General features: G+C 41.1%; 1 protein-coding gene across 2 annotated transcripts in view; it reads right to left on the bottom strand.

The window, feature by feature from the left end:
- The window catches only part of ARMH3 (armadillo like helical domain containing 3), a 207,140-nt gene that overhangs the window by 21,789 nt on the left and 168,089 nt on the right, over window positions 1-17,262 (bottom strand). Inside the window, exon 24 of one of the 2 annotated variants that reach the window (XM_056120515.1) lies at window positions 5,524-5,602. The exons of the other annotated variant lie outside the window; for it this stretch is intronic. Within the exon in view, the coding sequence (XP_055976490.1) occupies window positions 5,524-5,602 (79 nt within the window). The remainder of the gene's footprint in view (window positions 1-5,523; window positions 5,603-17,262) is intronic. 2 annotated transcript variants of the gene reach the window in all.

Genomic DNA, 17,262 nt, shown 5'->3' on the forward strand with positions numbered 1-17,262 from the left:
GCAGCATGCAAAGCAAGTACCCGCTGTATTTGTCCAAGCTCCTGAATCTCAGCTTTTAATGATGAAATAATTCTAGAGATCGGTTACACAATAGTAACCACATAGTTAACATTACTGCACATATCAAACCAACTAAGGCAAAACATTTTGTTATGTGTGGTTATATGGACAATACCTGGTGATGCTTGGTGACTGCTATTCCTGGCCTGGTGGTTGGGGTTTGCTCCTAGTGGTGTGGGGGTGCAGGGAGGGGGTGAAGAAGACGGGCCACAGAAATCACATGGTGTGGGGGCTGAGATCCCCATGTGTAAATGATGCACTCCCACCCTCCGTCCCTAGACCCTGGTTAACTGTCTTTATTAATTTGTTTTCTGGATCACACCTAGCAGTACCCAAGGACTATTCTTGGCTTTGTGCTCAGGAGTCACTCTGGATGGTGCTTGGAGGACCATACAGTGAGAGAAATTGAAGTGGGGTTGGCTGTCTGCACTTGTCAGCCAACCCCAGTTTGATCCCTGGCACTACAAATGACCCTCGGGGCATTTCCAGAAATAACTTGAGCTCTGAGCACTGCTGGGAGTGGCCCCCTTCCAAAACAAACAAACAAACAAAAAGTGATTCAATTTAAAAAAAAAATTAAAAATCATTAAAAAACCGGGGCTGGAGTGATAGTACAGCGGGTAGGGCGTTTGCCTTGCACGTGACCAACCTGGGTTCGATTCCCAGCATCCCAAAGGGTCCTGAGTGCAGAGCCAGGAACAGTCCCTGAACACTGCTGAGTGTGGCCTGACTTTCCCACTCCCCACATCCTCCCAAAAGGGGAAAAGGAAACTCTTGAACATTGCCAGGAGTGATTCCTGAGTGCATGAGCCAGGAGTAACCCCTGTGCATCGCCGGGTGTGACCCAAAAAGCAAAAAAAAAAAAAAAATCATTAAAAAACCTCCAATTCACACGAAATTAGTTTCATTTCAAATAGAATAAAGGAGCTCTTAGAACACGTATTTAATTACAGCTGTTGATTTTCTATGTATTACATTAGGACTTTAAAGTATTATGTGTATCATACAACACAATGTAAGTTTAAAAAATTTTTTTAAAAATAAAGGAAAAAAGAAACTGGGACTAAGACAAAGACACCCTACAGAATGGGAGGAAGTATTTGCACATCACATATAAGATAAAGGGCTAATATCAAATATATATAAACTACACATAAAGCTCAGCAACAAAACTAATAACCACATCTAGAAATGGGGAGAAGGGCCTGGACAAATTTATAGGGGTTAAGACACTTGCCTTGCATTCTGCTGACCCTGGTTTGAATCCCCAGCACTACATATGGACACCCCCCGCCCCAGCACTGCCAGGGGTCACTCCTGAGTGCAGAGCCAGGAACAGTCCCTGAACACTGCTGAGTGTGGCCTCACTTTCCCACTCCCCACATCCTCCCAAAAGGGGAAAAGGAAATGAACAGACACTTCCCCAGAGAGGACAGAGAGATGGCCAGCAGACTGTATCAAAAAATGTTTATCCTGACTTACTGTTAGGAAAACAACAATCAAAAAAAACAATGAGAGATCATCTAGCATATATGGTGAGAATGGCATATATCAAAGAGACTGGAAACAGAGCTGGAGATACAGTACAGAGGGCATGGTGTTTGCTTTGTACGTGTCCAACCTGGTTTGGATGCTGACCTACAAATGGTCCCCAAGTACTGCCAGGAGTGATCCCTAAGTACAGAGCCAAGAGTAAGCCCTAGCACCACAACTGTTGGATGTGGTCCAAAAAAAAAAAAAAAAACAAAAACAAAAAAAAAAACAAATAGTATGAAGGAAAATATGAACTTAGACTTGGCTATGACTTCTTCTCTTTTCTTCCTTTTTTGGTCTTGTTTTGCTTTGTGTCCACACTCACCAGTTCCTAGGGGCTACTCCCATGTTTTATTTATAGGGTCACTCTAGGGCTAGAGCTCAAACCTGCATATACAGCAAGCACTCTGCTCCCTGGTCCTGGTGTTCTTGTTTTCTAGTGGTGTTCTTGTTTTCTTATTTTCTAATACCCATGGATGTTCCGGGGCCACCAAGACCAGAAAAATGCTGCCTGGTGGAGGCGGATAGCCTTGTGCAGATTAGGCCTGCGCTCAATCACTTGAGCTAGTTCCCTGGTCCTCACTGTGGCTTTGACTTACATTTCCCCAATAATTATGGCTGCTGACATTTTTTTCACGTGTTTTACTGGTCATCTGTATTTGTTGAAACATTTCTCAAATCTTTTGACTATTCTTTACATTTCTTATTTATTTTATTTTTGCCATTCTGTTTTTTTTTTAAGGTCATATCCAGTGATGCTCAGGAGTCATTCCTCCACACTGTTCACAGTATCACTCCTCCTGATGGTGCTCATGGGACTGTATGTGGTGCCGGGATTTGAACTAGGGTTGGCTGTGTGCCAGGAAAGACTTAACTCCTATATAGTCTTTCCAGCCTTGATCATAATTTCTTAGATATGGCACCAAAAGTACAGGCAGCAAAAGGAAAATAGACTAGTTCTTCACTGAAACAAAAAACTTTAATGCATTAAGAAACACGTAGTCAATACGTGTTTTGACTAAACATCTCACCCATAAGAATAAAGTATTTACAAGTCACATATGTGATGAGTGATTACTATCCAGGATAGATAAATAAGTCTTAAAACTCAATGACAAGAGCCAAAGAGATAGTATAGTTGGTAAGGCACTTGTCTTGCAAGTGGCTGACACAGTTTGATCCCTGGTACCACATATGGTCCCATCTAAGCACTGCCAGAAGTGATCTCTGAACAGAGCTAGGAGTAAGCCCTGAGTACCCTCTGGTGTAAATCCTATGTTAAAATTAAAAAAGAAAAAATTAGGGGAAAGATAGTACAGCAGGTAGGGAGCTTGCCTTGGAAGTGGCCAACCTGGGTTTAATCCCCAGCATCCCACAGAGTCCCTGCAAACTGCCAGCAATGATTCTTGAGTTTAGAGCCAGGAGTAACCCCTGTGCACTGACTGCTAGATGTACCCCCCACCAAAAAAAAAAAAAGATTTAAATGGTAAATACATATATTTTACCCCACATACATAAAATAAAGTTTTACAATCAATCCCAAATATACAATATAAAAATTCACGCAGTTTATTCACTTGGAAGTGCATAATCAGCCATGCTGAGGAAATTAACTGATTAAAAAGCTTTGCCCTTCATGAAGTCAATGAGAATTAACAAAAAAAGTCATCTATCTTCTGGACATCTGAAAAGAAACCCCAATATGAGATACTGGGTTTCTGAAAATAAAGTAAGGATGGATTTACAAGTGTCACATTGAAAGGCCTCAAAAAGAAGCTGGAATGTGGTGGTCAGAATTAAAAAATTATCTCTTGTCAGAGAAAACAGCAGGCAGTTCTAGCCAAGAGTCTTCTCTTGACTGCTACCTTAGCAAGTGCTATGAATTCCAGTTAACACCTATCTGCGGTGGTTGGATTTTATTTTAGGAGTACTTTAGAATCTACTTGGGGATTAAGATCCTGATTCTTTTCTTACTAGTTAGTTTGCTGCTAAAACTGCTGGGCTCTTCGGAAAGCTGTGAATACACTTAACATTAAGTGACATTAGTTCATAAGTGAAGAGAGAAGAGCCCCAACACATGCTGGCGATTAACAGAGCAGCCAAATACTTCTAATCTGAGAGGGCTAAGAATAAAACCAAGTACACCCTAATGCTTTCATTTAGCACCCTTCACATCACAGAAGCAACAACTATTTTGAGGGCAGTTTTGAAAAGGGTCCCAAAATATTATCATCCTTCCTCTGCTCCCCAAGTAAAAAGGATTGGTAAGAGAGGTAACGAGTATACACATTCTCCGAGAGTCAGAACTACACTTGGATTCATTCATACTCAGCATCACGTCATGTTTACAGCAGGCATATAATTATTATTGAGGGAGCTGCTCTCCCTCCCCCATTCCTGAATAGGCTTGGACACTTTCCCTCTACACAGAAATTGTCTCCTTTCTGGCCCGTGTACTCTTTTGAGAGTCACTTTCATCACTTCATTTAACTTTGAAAGAAGTTGAAGGAGGGTGAGGACATGTGTTTGCTAATCATCCTCTTCCAGATTGCCTCATGCGCCAGATCGGATTTTTATTATTGGTCTGTGACTGCAACTGCTGCAGAAAGACTTCAGCCTGACCTTCCCAAGCTGCTGAGGGGATGAATACAGCACGTGGCTGGCAGAGAAAATTGTCTTCCTTCTTAATTTTTTAAGCAAAGCTTTTGGACTAGTCAGAACTGATGATGGTAAGAAAGTAACCCTTTTGAGTATACAAGACTCAAGATGTTCAATCTGTTAAACTATAGTTTGATACAATAAAACTTCTTTGAACTGACCTAAAAGGTGAAAGGTAGTATCTCCAAAGCATTTCACAGAAGAGCATTAAAGAGCAGGTCTCAGGTCTACTCCATAAGCAAAAGAGGACAAAAGGAAATGAAGTCCATTTATAAATGCAGTTTAAATATGAGGATGGGTACACAGCTGGCCTCATCAAGAGAACAGATATGTCAAAGGAAACAACTGATAGACTAATAGATCCTATCCATCTGGCTGAGCAAAGAGCCACTAGTAGGCATACTGAGGCACTTCTGTTAGGAAAAGGCTTGCTTGGTGCTTCACTGGGTCAGACTAAGCAGGCTCTAGAACACTGAAACACATAGCTTTTTTGCTAGCAAGACGTAAATGTGGACCCTCACCTTGTAGACACCCTAAGCCCTCCCACTAGGGAGGAGGGTAGGAAGGAAGAGGAACTGTGTACAGTCCTCTCATTTTGTGCTTTTGTGTTGTTAGGGCTCAAGAGTCTCATTCTGAAACATCAAGTTCAATCCCAAGCCATGCTAAAGCCCCATCTGTACTTTATATAAACTCAGAGCTGAGGACAGGCACTTTGTGGGAAGGGAAAACCAGGGCAAACTCAAGGAAAACAAACACATATACACAAGGCTAAATACATCTTCATACCATATAAAAACTGGCTCAGAAATAAATGCTTAAGGTAAACAGAACTCAATTTTTAGAGAAATATGCACTGATAAGGGCTCTATTTACAAGAACCCCTCCAAAAAAACATTAATTAAGCTGAACTAAAGTTTTTTCTAACTGGCAGTTTCATTCTATTCTAAATTTTCATTTTTTTACTTTCAAAAACCAACATGACTCTCTCCTTAAAGTTTAAAAAAAAAACTTCTCACCCACTCTAAAATAATAATTCACCAAATTTTCACCTACATATTTTCTACGCAATTAAGTAAACTCCTCATAGAGCACAAAGCAGAAGCCATATGCTATTTAAAGTACTATCAACAAATCCCTTACTAATTCCTCTTAGCAGCCTGGCACTTGTCTCTCCCACTAGACACTCAGTTACAGAATCCTCTGCTGTCAGAGAAAGGGAACCCCTCAATCTCAGCTACCACACAGGTCATTCTGGGAAAAGCAGTGGCTTACCTGCTCCTCTGACAACTGGGATATGTGATTCACAGCAGCGTAAGATTCAATTTTGGGGTTAAAGTGGTTGATGATGGCTCTGAAACAAAGAATTAATGTTAATATAGCACTTAATGGAAGAGGACACTGAGGTCAAAGACAAATACTGAGGGCTGGAGAGACAGCTCAATAGGCTGCAATGCATGTGCTGCATACAGGAGGCCTGGGTTTGCTCCCGGTACCACATGATCTCTAAAGTACTTCTAGGAGTTACCCCCAACCTCAAGATGTGGCTACAAACAATGTATGTATATGCTCTGATTGCGAGTACTAGCATATGGCAATAACTATAAAAGGGAAACCATCATCTTATCAAGTGAGATCACAGAGAAGGTAAATTGCAAACTTTGAAATGAGAAAGGTTAGAAAATTTATTAGAGAAAGAAATAGAACTAGGGGCCGGAGAGATAGTAAAGCAGGCAAAGCACTTGCCTTGCATGTGGCAGACCTGGGTTCAATCTCCGACACCCCATAAAGTCCTCTGAGCCCACCAGGAGTTAGTTTTGAGTAGAGGGGAGTAAGCCCTGAGAACCACTAGGTATGGTCCAAAATAACAACAACAACAACAACAATAACAACAACAACAACAACAACAACAACAACAGTATCAAGGATCTCTGCTCTGCAAATAAACTAGGGGAGATCCCAACACTGGATTAAAAAAACAAACAAACAAAAAAATGAAACCCCACAAAGAAAGCAACCCTAAACCAGGCGACCTGAATATAACAACAGGACCTAGGGGGCTGTCCACTAGGGGGCCCTGGCGTTTCAATCAGAAAGAAAAGGCCACTCTGACTTGGGAGACTCATTCAGTCAAATTGGGCTAACAGACTCTAGACCAAAAAACAGCCTCTGAAGACCCTGAGATGATCTAAACTCAGAACCAATCTTTATACTTATTAATATCTGAAACCAAAATTTTACTTCTGGTGATTTAAATCAAAACTGATTGCTCTTTTAAAAACTCCACCACTCTCTCCTACTCAAGGTCACCAAATTCTACCAAGTTGGCCTCTTAAAAATTGCTAAAATCTGAAATAAATTTCCCTAAAACCAATGCCTTGGTAATAGGTCCTTGTCACTTCTTGTTTGGTACAACAGGGAAAAAAAATGTTTTTTTTTTAAGCCTGAGTTCATACTTACATAAAAATGACTAAATAAATGAGAAGAGGGACTGCAGAGATAGTCAAAATAAAATAAAAATAATTAAATGAGAAAGGGGCTGTAGGTTAAGACACTTGCTTTATACATGACAAACCCCAGTTGGATCATCAGTACCACATACATACAGTTCCTTGAGCACCACCAAGAGTGATCTCTGAGTGCAGAGCCAGGAGCAGGCCCTGAATACCGCGAGTGTGGCCCAAACCTTCCCCCCACCCAACCCCCACATATGAGAAGAAATAAATTCTTTTAAGAGAATATTTTCAAATTTTGCTGCAGACATTCTGTCCCCTTTCTGAGGTGGTTTAATAATACCCATTCCAACAGTGAGGTGGAGGGGCTAGGCCTACTGACTTATTTCCAAAGAATAAAATAACCAAAGGGAAAAAGAGTAGCTTTACAGTAAAGACACATGATAAATTAACTGTCAGCATTTTGAGTAATGAAGTTTGAGAATCTGTTATAGACCAGAGCATATGGGGGAGACATGATAACTAAGCATAATATAGGACTCCGTATTGGACCCTAGACCAGAAAGAGGAAGGAAGAATTTCAACATAGTATGGAACTGACTCTGTGTATTATTTTTGCTTTTTTCTATAATTTTAAAATTATTTCCCCAAAACTTTATAAACTTTTATGTGTAATAAATAAATATAATATTAATAAAATTGCAATAATTATAAACTATTTAACCAAATTCAAGTAACAAAAGTATAAATCAGAAACAAATCATGATTTGGAATCTTAGTTTGATCACTTGTGATTTTGAGTAATTTCTGGAAGTCTATGTCTCATGAGAGGAATAAAGTAGGAATAATACCTATCATATTACTAAACACAATACCTAGGAACAGCACATTAGAAGCACACAAATGTTTGTTGTTGAAGTGTAACTAAATCTTGGGAGGACTTTTACAACATTTATGTAATAAAGCAATGTCAAATATCTAGTGCAATTCCTGGTACACAGCTGGTACTCAATAAATATTCAATGAATGAATAAATCAAATAGGATAGAAATGGGTCAGGAACAAGAGGCAAGTTCTGGTAACAATATTTTCCCAGAAAATACCAAGAAGGGTAGAGATATTGTTTTCAAGTTAAGATTGTGGCTGGGTCTAAATAAATCCAAAGTCAGAAAGAATTTGTAACCAAGTGGGAGTCAAATACTTTTCTTATTCAGATAGTAAAGTCTGAGGAACTTGGGAGGAGCACCACAGTCCATAATCAGGAATGAAAACCCAATCTTAATAAAAATATTGAGGGAGTAGGTTAAAGGAACTGAGAATCCCTCCAAGCCTCACAACAGTATCAACTTAGACTGTGAGTCCTAGGGTCTAGCACCCAAAAACGATAGGATCGAAGGGAAGAAATACAGTAAGCAAATCAATTTGTTAGAACTCAGTTATAGGAAAAGTGAATCTACACTCTGTAAAGACAATGATTTCACGTTTTATAATTCTTCCCTTTAAATTTCAACCCCCACTCCTTCTCTTCCCTGCTCTCTGCTTATGTTGTTGCTGCAATGACTAGGGTTGCACATTAGGTTATGGTACTTGTATACTTGGCCAAGGTGCTCACCTGGAGTTCAAATATTTTATTAATTCAGTAGCACCCCCCATGGTCCTCCTGAGCAAGCAACGATTAGAAGTGCCCTTGGAGTAGTGATCCAGAAGTATCCCCTGAGCACCACCAGGTCTGGCTCCCAAACTAAAGTAAATAAATACATTAAAAAGTATAAAGTTCTTTTTTATTGTTGCTGGGGGTGGGGCTTAAACCACAGTTGGCAGAACTCAGGGCTTACTCCTGGTTCTGTGAATAGAGATCACCTCTGGCAGTGCTTATGGGACCATATGTATTCCCAGGGGCTGAATCAGGGTCAGCCTCATTCAAGGCAAGTGTCTTACTCCCTGTACTATCTCTCCAGCTTAAAAACTATAAACTTAGCATCTACAAAGTCAAAAAAAAACAACAACTGTAAACTTGGGGCTGGAACGATAATACAGCAGGTAGGGCATTTGCCTTGCATGTGGCCCACCTGGTTCAATTCCCAGCATCCCATATGGATCCCCGAGTACTGCCAGGAGTAATTCCTGAGTGCAGAGCCAGGAGTAGACCCTGTGCATAGTCGGGAGTGACTCAAAAAGCAAAACAAACAAATAAACAAAAAACTGTAAACATTTTTGTTTTCATTTTTTAGACTATTATTTTAAACTATTTACATATTTTTAAAAACTATTTTAAAATCTTAAAAGAAAATATATATAATACAACATTCATGATGCTGGGTTAGGCATTCTTAGATAAGATGCCAAAGTACAAGTGACAAAAGAAAAAGTAGGTCAAGAAATGGGACATTACTCATATGTGAGAAATAAAGATTCAAAGTAAGGGAACAGAAAATGTCCAACAGAAGCAAACCTTTAGATTAGACCACAGAACTGAGGGTACCATGGTTGTGCAGGGGCGTGATAGGCTCCAAGGGTAAAGAAGGTCCAATGGACTCTGGTGGAGGAATATTGGCACTCTGGCGGTGAATGTAGCTGTTGCGATACTGTATTTCTAAAACACACAGTACCTCAATAAAAACTAAATTAAAAAGAAAAGTAGGTCAAGCTTGAAAACTTTTGTGCTTTAAATGATACCATCAGAAAGTAAAAAGACAACCCAAAGAATAAGAGACTGCATTTGCAAATTACACGTATAATCAGGAATTCCAATAAGATATCACTTCACATTCACCAGAATGGGTATATAAAAACGATAGCAGTAAGTGCCAACAAGGTCCTGGAGGAATCAGAACTCTTATACATTGCTGGTGAGACGGTGAAACAGTGAAAGATCAACTGTAAAACAGTAGCAGGTAAAGTGGCTTAGCATTTCCTCATATTTATATAGAGTTACCAGAAGGATCCAGAAATCAGTCTGAGATATATTCCCCAAGAATGAAAATATTATGTCCATACAAAAACTGATTTACAAATATTCTTAGGTAAATTAATCACAGTAGCCAAAATGTAGAAATAACACAAATACTCATCAACTAAGGAATGGATAAACAAAACGTGGAACTGTCATAATAAAATATTAAGCCATAAAAAGAATGATGAAACCACAAACTGTTACAATAACGATGAACCATAAGAATACATTAAGTGAAATAAGTTAGACACAAAGGCCATATAGTGTATGATTCCATTTAAAGGGAAAGTACAGAACAGGCAAAGTTACAGAGTTAGAAAGGTAAGTGGTTGCTTGGGCTGAAGGAAGGGTTAAAGGAGGATTAAGAATTGACTACTGGGGCTGGAGCTGTAGTACAGCGAGTAGGGCGTTTGCCTCGCATGTGGCTGACCCGGGTTCGATCCCTAGCATCCCATATGGTTCCTGGAGCACTGCCAGGAGTAACCCCTGTGCATTGCCTGGTGTGACCCAAAAAGCAAAAAAAAAAAAAAAAAAAAAAAAGACTACTAATTTGAGTACCTAATGTAGAAAGAGAAAATATTCTCAAATTAGAGTGTGATGATGGCAGTCTAATCTTATGAATGTATTTTAAAAAACAGTGTTGTACATGTTAAAAGTCTCCTTGTCAGAGCCAGAGTGATAGGACAGCGGTTATGGCATTTGTCTTGTAACGCAGCTGATCTGGGTTCAGTCCCTGGCAGTACCTCAATAAAAAATACTTAAAATTAAAGTCTCCTTGTCTAGTTGTTGTTGTTGTTGTTGTTGTTGTTGTTGTTCTTCTTCTTCTTCTTCTTCCTCTTCCTCCTCCTCCTCCTCCTCTTCCTCTTCTTCTTCTTCTTTCCTCCTCCTCCTCCTCCTCCTCCTCCTCCTCTTCCTCCTCCTCCTCCTCCTCCTCTTCTTCTTCCCTCCTCCTCCTCCTCCTCCTCCTCCTTATTTTTTGGTGGGAAGGGGCTACAGCTGGTGGTGCTCAGGAGCTTCTCCCAGGGATGGTGGGGAAGAAGGGCCTGCAGTCCTGGGGGTGGCAAAGCATGTGCTCCTGCCCTTTGAGCCATCACCCAGTCTCAGCTTCAGCCTCCAGAACTCCTTGTTAAGCAGCAACCCTGAACAGGGACTGGTGCGAACTGGCATCTAATTCTCCAAAACATTCACAGAACTCAGGGTACTGTGCTCACTGATAACTTTGTTAGAGCTTTGGGGTTTTTTGAGGGATAAGGGAGCACACCTGGCGGTACTCAGAGCTTACTCCTGACTGTGCTCAGGGCTTACTCCTGACTGTGCTCAGGGATCACTCCCAGTGGGGCTCAGGGGACCTTATGGGGTGCCAGGGATAGAACCCAGGTCAGACACATGCAAGGTATGTACCCTACCTGCTGTACTATCACTCTGACCCAGGAAAGATACTTTCTATTTTGTTTATTATTGGGCCACGCTGGGTAATGAGGGACTACTCCTTATTTGGTAATCAAGATGCTTGGGGGTTCATGCAGTACCGGAAACTAAATCCAAGCCTCCTGCATGCAAAGCATGTGATCTAGCTCTCTGAGTTATCTCCTCAGTCCCAAAGAATTTAATTTTAACTGCTCCTCATCCAGCTCTTATCAAACTGAATTAAGTGCTTCATGAGAGCACGGACCATATTAATTTTGCTCACCAATAAATTCTCAGGTCTTTAGCAAAATGTCTGGCATATTGAAAGATTAGTCTCAGAAGGGTTTTTGTCTGTTGATTTTTGGGGGGTGCCACACTTGGTTGTGCTCTGGGCTCACTCCTGGCTCTGAGCTCAGGAATCACACCTAGTGGAAATCAGGGTATGATAAAAAGTACTGGGATCAAATTCGGGTCAGCTGCATGCAAGGAAAATGCCCTACCTGCTGTATTATTGTAAAGAAGTGTCTTTGTTGGTGCTGATGGAGTGCACTGTGGTGCTCAGGGTTGCATTCCAGGAAGTGAACCCAGACCTCCGACATGCAAAGTATGCTCTGCATGAACTCAGCCCGTAGAGCTATCTCTCCAGCCCTAAAAAGGGTTTTCATTTAGTTCCATCACAAGTAAGGAGATCCAAGATTAGCATCCTTCCAAAGTATGAAAATAACAATTAAAAAATGCTTAATCAACAACTCCAGAAAAAAATAAAAGGTGGTTTTGACATGAACAGTTGTTTTCCAAAGGAAAAACAAAAGTTGTCACTGAAAACAGTAAAATGAAAGCTTTCTCAGTCTCTTACATCATAACTGATCATACCTGGGCAGTAGGAAAAAAGCTTTTTGATTTTTTTTTCCCCGCTGGGGATGAGGGCAGGTGATGGGATGGGGGAATCAAACCTAGGTTGACCATGTGCAATGCAAACACCTTACTCTCTCTGATCCTTCCTGGTATTATTTTATTAAAGTAATCTAGGAGCCGGGGAGGTAGCTCAAAGGTCAGGGGTATATGCACTGCCATATGTGAGGTTCTAATCCTTAGCACAGCCTTCCCCAACAGATCTGCTGGTGTAGCCCTGGAGGGCTTGAACACCACTGGGTGTAGCTCTCAGGGCTCCTAGCACCATTGGGTCTCAGGCATCACATCATAGGACCTTAGCATTGAGCCAACACCAGCTAAGAGTCATTCCCAGGGCCCTGAGCACTAGGCCCTCCCTTCTAAAGATTAGCTTCAGAAAGCTTCCATTCTGGTTTGTGTCCACGTAGGTAGGAAGAGTGGGGGAGTGCATTATACTCTCAGGGTAAGTTTGCTAATGCTAAGAATTAGTGTCAAATGGTAAAAGAAAAAGAAACTGACAAGTCATAATAAAGGGAAAGAGCCAGCAACAGTGAGGGGCGGCTCTGTACCAAAAGCACCTCGAAGGGCAAAATCTGGGCCACCCTTCAAGGCAACTGTCATTTTCTGACTCCTGAAGACAGAGGTCACTTATACAAACTGAAACAAAATGCAGTGGACAGATGGTACACCAAGGCTGAGTTGCAAACTGGCTGGGGATTTATTGGTCCACTTTTAACTTAATCTGACTCATGACTGCAAAGCAGCTTTCTTTACCCTAGTGCTGGGTGGATGACTGTTGAGACACACAGCCAATGCCCAATTTACCTAAGAAAAACATGGAAATATTACCTTAACACAGAAGGCAAGGTAGCTCAGGGGAAAATGTGGGTTTGTCCTTATATCCAGTGTAAATCTTAGAGCAAATCCCCAAAGATAAAATTTCCAGCAATCCCAGCTATTTCTCATAGACAGATGCATTTGGGATCTTTCATGAAACAAAAGATAATAGTTTCATCTGGAAGCCTAAAACACAGAGATTGTTCCCTTACCAAGACATTCAAAGGAAACAGAATATCTTTAAAAACTGCTATATAAATCCTTCTGGAAGTCACTGTCACTGTCCTCCCGTTGTTCATTGATTTGCTCGAGCGGGCCCGGTAATGTCTCCATTGTGACACTTGTTACTGTGTTTGGTATATCCAATACGTCACGGCTAGCTTGCCAGGTTTCGCAGTGCGGTGAGATATTCTCAGTAGCTTTCCCGGCTCTCTGAGAGGGACGGAGGAATTGAATCCAGGTCGGCCGCGTTCAAGGCAAACGCACTACCTGCAGGGCTATCGCAGCCTGATAGACCCCATTAAAGTACCACTGCTGCTATGAACAACATGGCATGATACACACACACATATATAAACACACACACACATATATACATACATACATATGTATACACATATATGTATAAGATGTATACACACATACATATATGATGTAAGAGGCAAGTCTTTAGAAGATATCCTATTTCTTCGGGCCTGGAGAGATAGTACAGTAGTTAAGGCACTTGCCTTGCATGTGGTCAACTAAAGTTCAATTCCTAGAATCCCATAGGGTCTCCTGAGTGCCGCCAGGAGTAATTCCTGAGCACAGAGTCAGGAGTAACCCTGAATATCACCATGAGTGTAACCAAAACCAAAACCAAAACAAACAAACAAAAATAGTACAATGGTATGGCACTTGCCTTGCACATGGCCAACTCATGTTCAATCCCTGGCATCCTATATGGTCTCCTGAGCACTACCAAGAGTCCTTCTTTAGTGCAAAGCCAGGAGTAACATTTGAACATAGCTCGGTGTTGTCCTCCATACCCCCCAAATCCTGATTCTTGGGCCAGAGAAATAGAACAGCGGGTAAGGCCCTTGCCTTGAAGAGAGGTTTGATCTCCAGCACTACCTATGGTCCACCGAGCCCACCAGGAGTGATCCCTGACCACTGGCCAAGAGTGAGCCCTGAGCATCTCTGGGTGTGATCCAAAAACAGAATTTAAAAATCTTGATTCTTTTACTTCTATGCTGTGTGATCTTGGGCAAGAGATCAGCCTCTGAGTATCAGTTTCTGCATCTCCTTCAATTTCCTTTCCAAAACTTTCCGCTGTACTTTTTTTTTTTTTGCTTTTTGGGTCACACCCTGTAATGCTCAGGGGTTATTCCTGGCTTTGCACTCAGGAATTACTCCTGGCGGTGCTCAGGGGACCATATGGGGTGCTGGGAATTGAACCTGGGTCGGCTACGTGCAAGGCAAACACCCTATCCGCTGTGCTATCACTCCAGCCCCTCCTTTCTTACCTCTAACTTGCTCTAAGCAAAACTCCTCCAATTCTATCCCTAGCAAATCCCCTGTCTGAGACCAAAAGCCCAGTAGGGTGATTTATATTACAGAGCATATTTTTAAATATCTGGAAATAAAGAAAACCATCATTCATAATTGCTTCTACCCAGGAAAACGTCAAACAGGTTAAAGAATGGATAAAGATATCTAAGTAGTATGTGGAAGCAGTTAAAATGGTTCACCTGAGGTTGGGTTATTTAATTTTAAAATAACGTTTCTTTTCAGCTTCATGATTGCCCCACATACTCTCATTTCATGCAGTAATAAGTTTCCTTCTTCATGGAGTCAATGAATCTTCAGCCCATCTAATTCAGCAGCAACAAAAAAAGCAATTTCCCTTGATGCCTGTTAACAGCAGTGCATTACAAGCCTCAGAGACTCTGCTGATTAACATTAAACAAAATAAAACTCAAATAAGAATACCTTCTAACCTTTTCACTTTGAAAACTATATAGTCAAAACTTCACCAACTGACCTGCTACAACATCTAACTTGTTTTCCTTGACTAGGCTGTTGTTGTTTTGCCAATGTTTTCTCTTTTTTTATCTTTAAATTTTATTTTCATAAAGTTTGTTCACACTAATTGATTACATTCAATATTTCAACACAAATCCCACCACCATTACACCCTCCCACCACCATTATTTCAAATTTACCTACCACGCTCAAGCCTGCTTGCCATAGGCAGATGCTACATAATTTATTTTGTATTGCTTGCTATGAATAGCATGAGATGTCGCTCCTGGAATTCTAAAATTTTAAATAATTGGGGTCCAGAGACATCTCTGCCATGAGCTAAACGGTTCCAAGATTTATTTGTGAGTCTCTGGATCATGGCCATTAATGAGCTTAAATGGCACCCAGAGGCAGTTCGTGGGCACGACAGCAAGGACCTCAAAGGGGCAGAGATGGGAAAGAGCGGCCCATCTCCGATCCCTTGAGACCTGGGTTTTTCATTGGGTTCTGGAGGTTCAAGGCTGCTGGGATTCATTTGGGGCAGGTGGAAGGACCTGCTCCCATCTGAGGCACCCCAGTGAAATCAGCCTGGCACAAGGTCTGGAGACATCTCTGGGTGAGCCGTTTAATTCAACATTCATTTATGAGTCTCTCTTGCCAATGATCTCTTTCCTTGTTTTTTTAGGCCACACCTGGCAGCACCCTAGGAACCACACAGTGCTGGTATCCAACCCAGGCCTTCTGTATATAGAGCATGCACTCCAGCCCTTTGAGCTACTCCCTCCCCTCCCCCCCGCCCCAAACCCTTCCCTGATCTCTTCCCTTATAACACTGTTCCTATGGTTATTCTTTTCAGGATCAGAAACATAAAGTGGAACTTTATTATAGAAGGCATATGGGGGTTGGGGAGGCAGGGGACAGTGTTGTCATGGTGTGAAGAGTGTCATACCCAGCAGTGCTCAGGGCTTATTCTTGGCATTCATGATCACTCCTGGTGGTGTTCAGGGGACCATATATGGTCATGAGGATTAAACTAGGGTCATCCACAGGCAAGGTAAGCACCTTACCCACTGTACTATCTCTCTGGACCCTAGAAAGCATTTTGACAACCATCAGGAAGGAAGATCTGTTGACCAGTAAAGCAGTTATTTGCTTTACCCAACAAAACACTGTGTAAACTGACCTAATTACCTAAGAGAATTTATGTGTATGCCTTAATGTATCAGCTGAAAATCATGGAACAGAAAATGTATATTACTGACTATACAGCAGTACCTTTCATATTTTAACCTAGAAGGTGATTTGGGTCAGCACTGCTTTTTATTTTGAGGAAAAAAAGGTCATATTCAGTACATTATTTCTCTACTGAGATAATGATTAGTCACTATTCAATGACTGCTTTCATTCAGGACTGCACTGGACAAAGGGCCACAATTCATTAAACTGCAGGGAAAGTGGGAACAGTTAATATGTCTGAAATATACACACATACTCCTGGGGGAGAGATGCTCATTTATGAAGCTATGTACGTGCTTTGCTGTTGGGCAGCTTGGGCTTTCTACCTGGATGCACAACTTTGTCCAAAGGAGGTTTCCACCTCATCAGCAATTGGAAATTAAGCAACTGGTTAGAGCTACTTTGTTTGAAAAATGAACGAATTTCTAGCTACGAGGACCCAAACCACAGATTTAAGTCCAGCAAAATGCCACAGGCTTTACAGCTTGGCTAAATTATCTCCTCTAGCACTGCTGTAAGAGAAGAGTAAAATTCCTTTCTGCTTCAGATATCAGCCTGACAGGTTTTCACTATTTCAATGTTCACAATAAATATCGATGAATTAGAATGAATCACAATACTTGAAGGAAACAATAGTCAAATAACCTATCAACACTCCCACCAAAGATGTGACTACAAGGGAGGTGGCTCAAAGGTCTAGGTTTGACTGCACCACATGGTCTTCCTTTATAATAGCTTTCTCTCAATATATAGGCTCCAACGTTCCTAAGGGACAAAATACCTACAGAATTTGCCTATCCCGACCTGCTCAGTTCCTTAGTCTGTACTCAGATTCCCTACTTTATCTTTACTGACAGGCCAGTTGCTGGCAGAATTCCTGGAGCTACAGAATATAAACTATTGACAGTCTTTGCAATAGGTTTGGCCTTGAATACCCTAACTCCAGAAGCAGGATTCTACACTCATAGAAACAAAAAGGAACAAAGCAGGCCAAGCAAAAATGCCAATTAGATTTCCTGTCAACACTTCAGACAATAAGAAAATCTTAATACACATCTGCTAGGACTTCTGAGGCAGCAGAAATCAGCTCAAAACCCAAAGAAATAATCTGATTTTAATTAATGGTAAACATTCCAATCCTTTGAATGTGACTGGCGAGAATTTTATAAAAACTGGCATAAGCCAAAAAAAAAAAAAACCCAGAAGTATTTTAATTGCAACTCATTTTCGCTA

Source organism: Sorex fumeus, unplaced genomic scaffold, assembly GCF_029834395.1.
Source record: "Sorex fumeus unplaced genomic scaffold, SorFum_2.1 ptg000043l, whole genome shotgun sequence".
In the NCBI taxonomy this organism is placed as follows: domain Eukaryota; kingdom Metazoa; phylum Chordata; class Mammalia; order Eulipotyphla; family Soricidae; genus Sorex; species Sorex fumeus.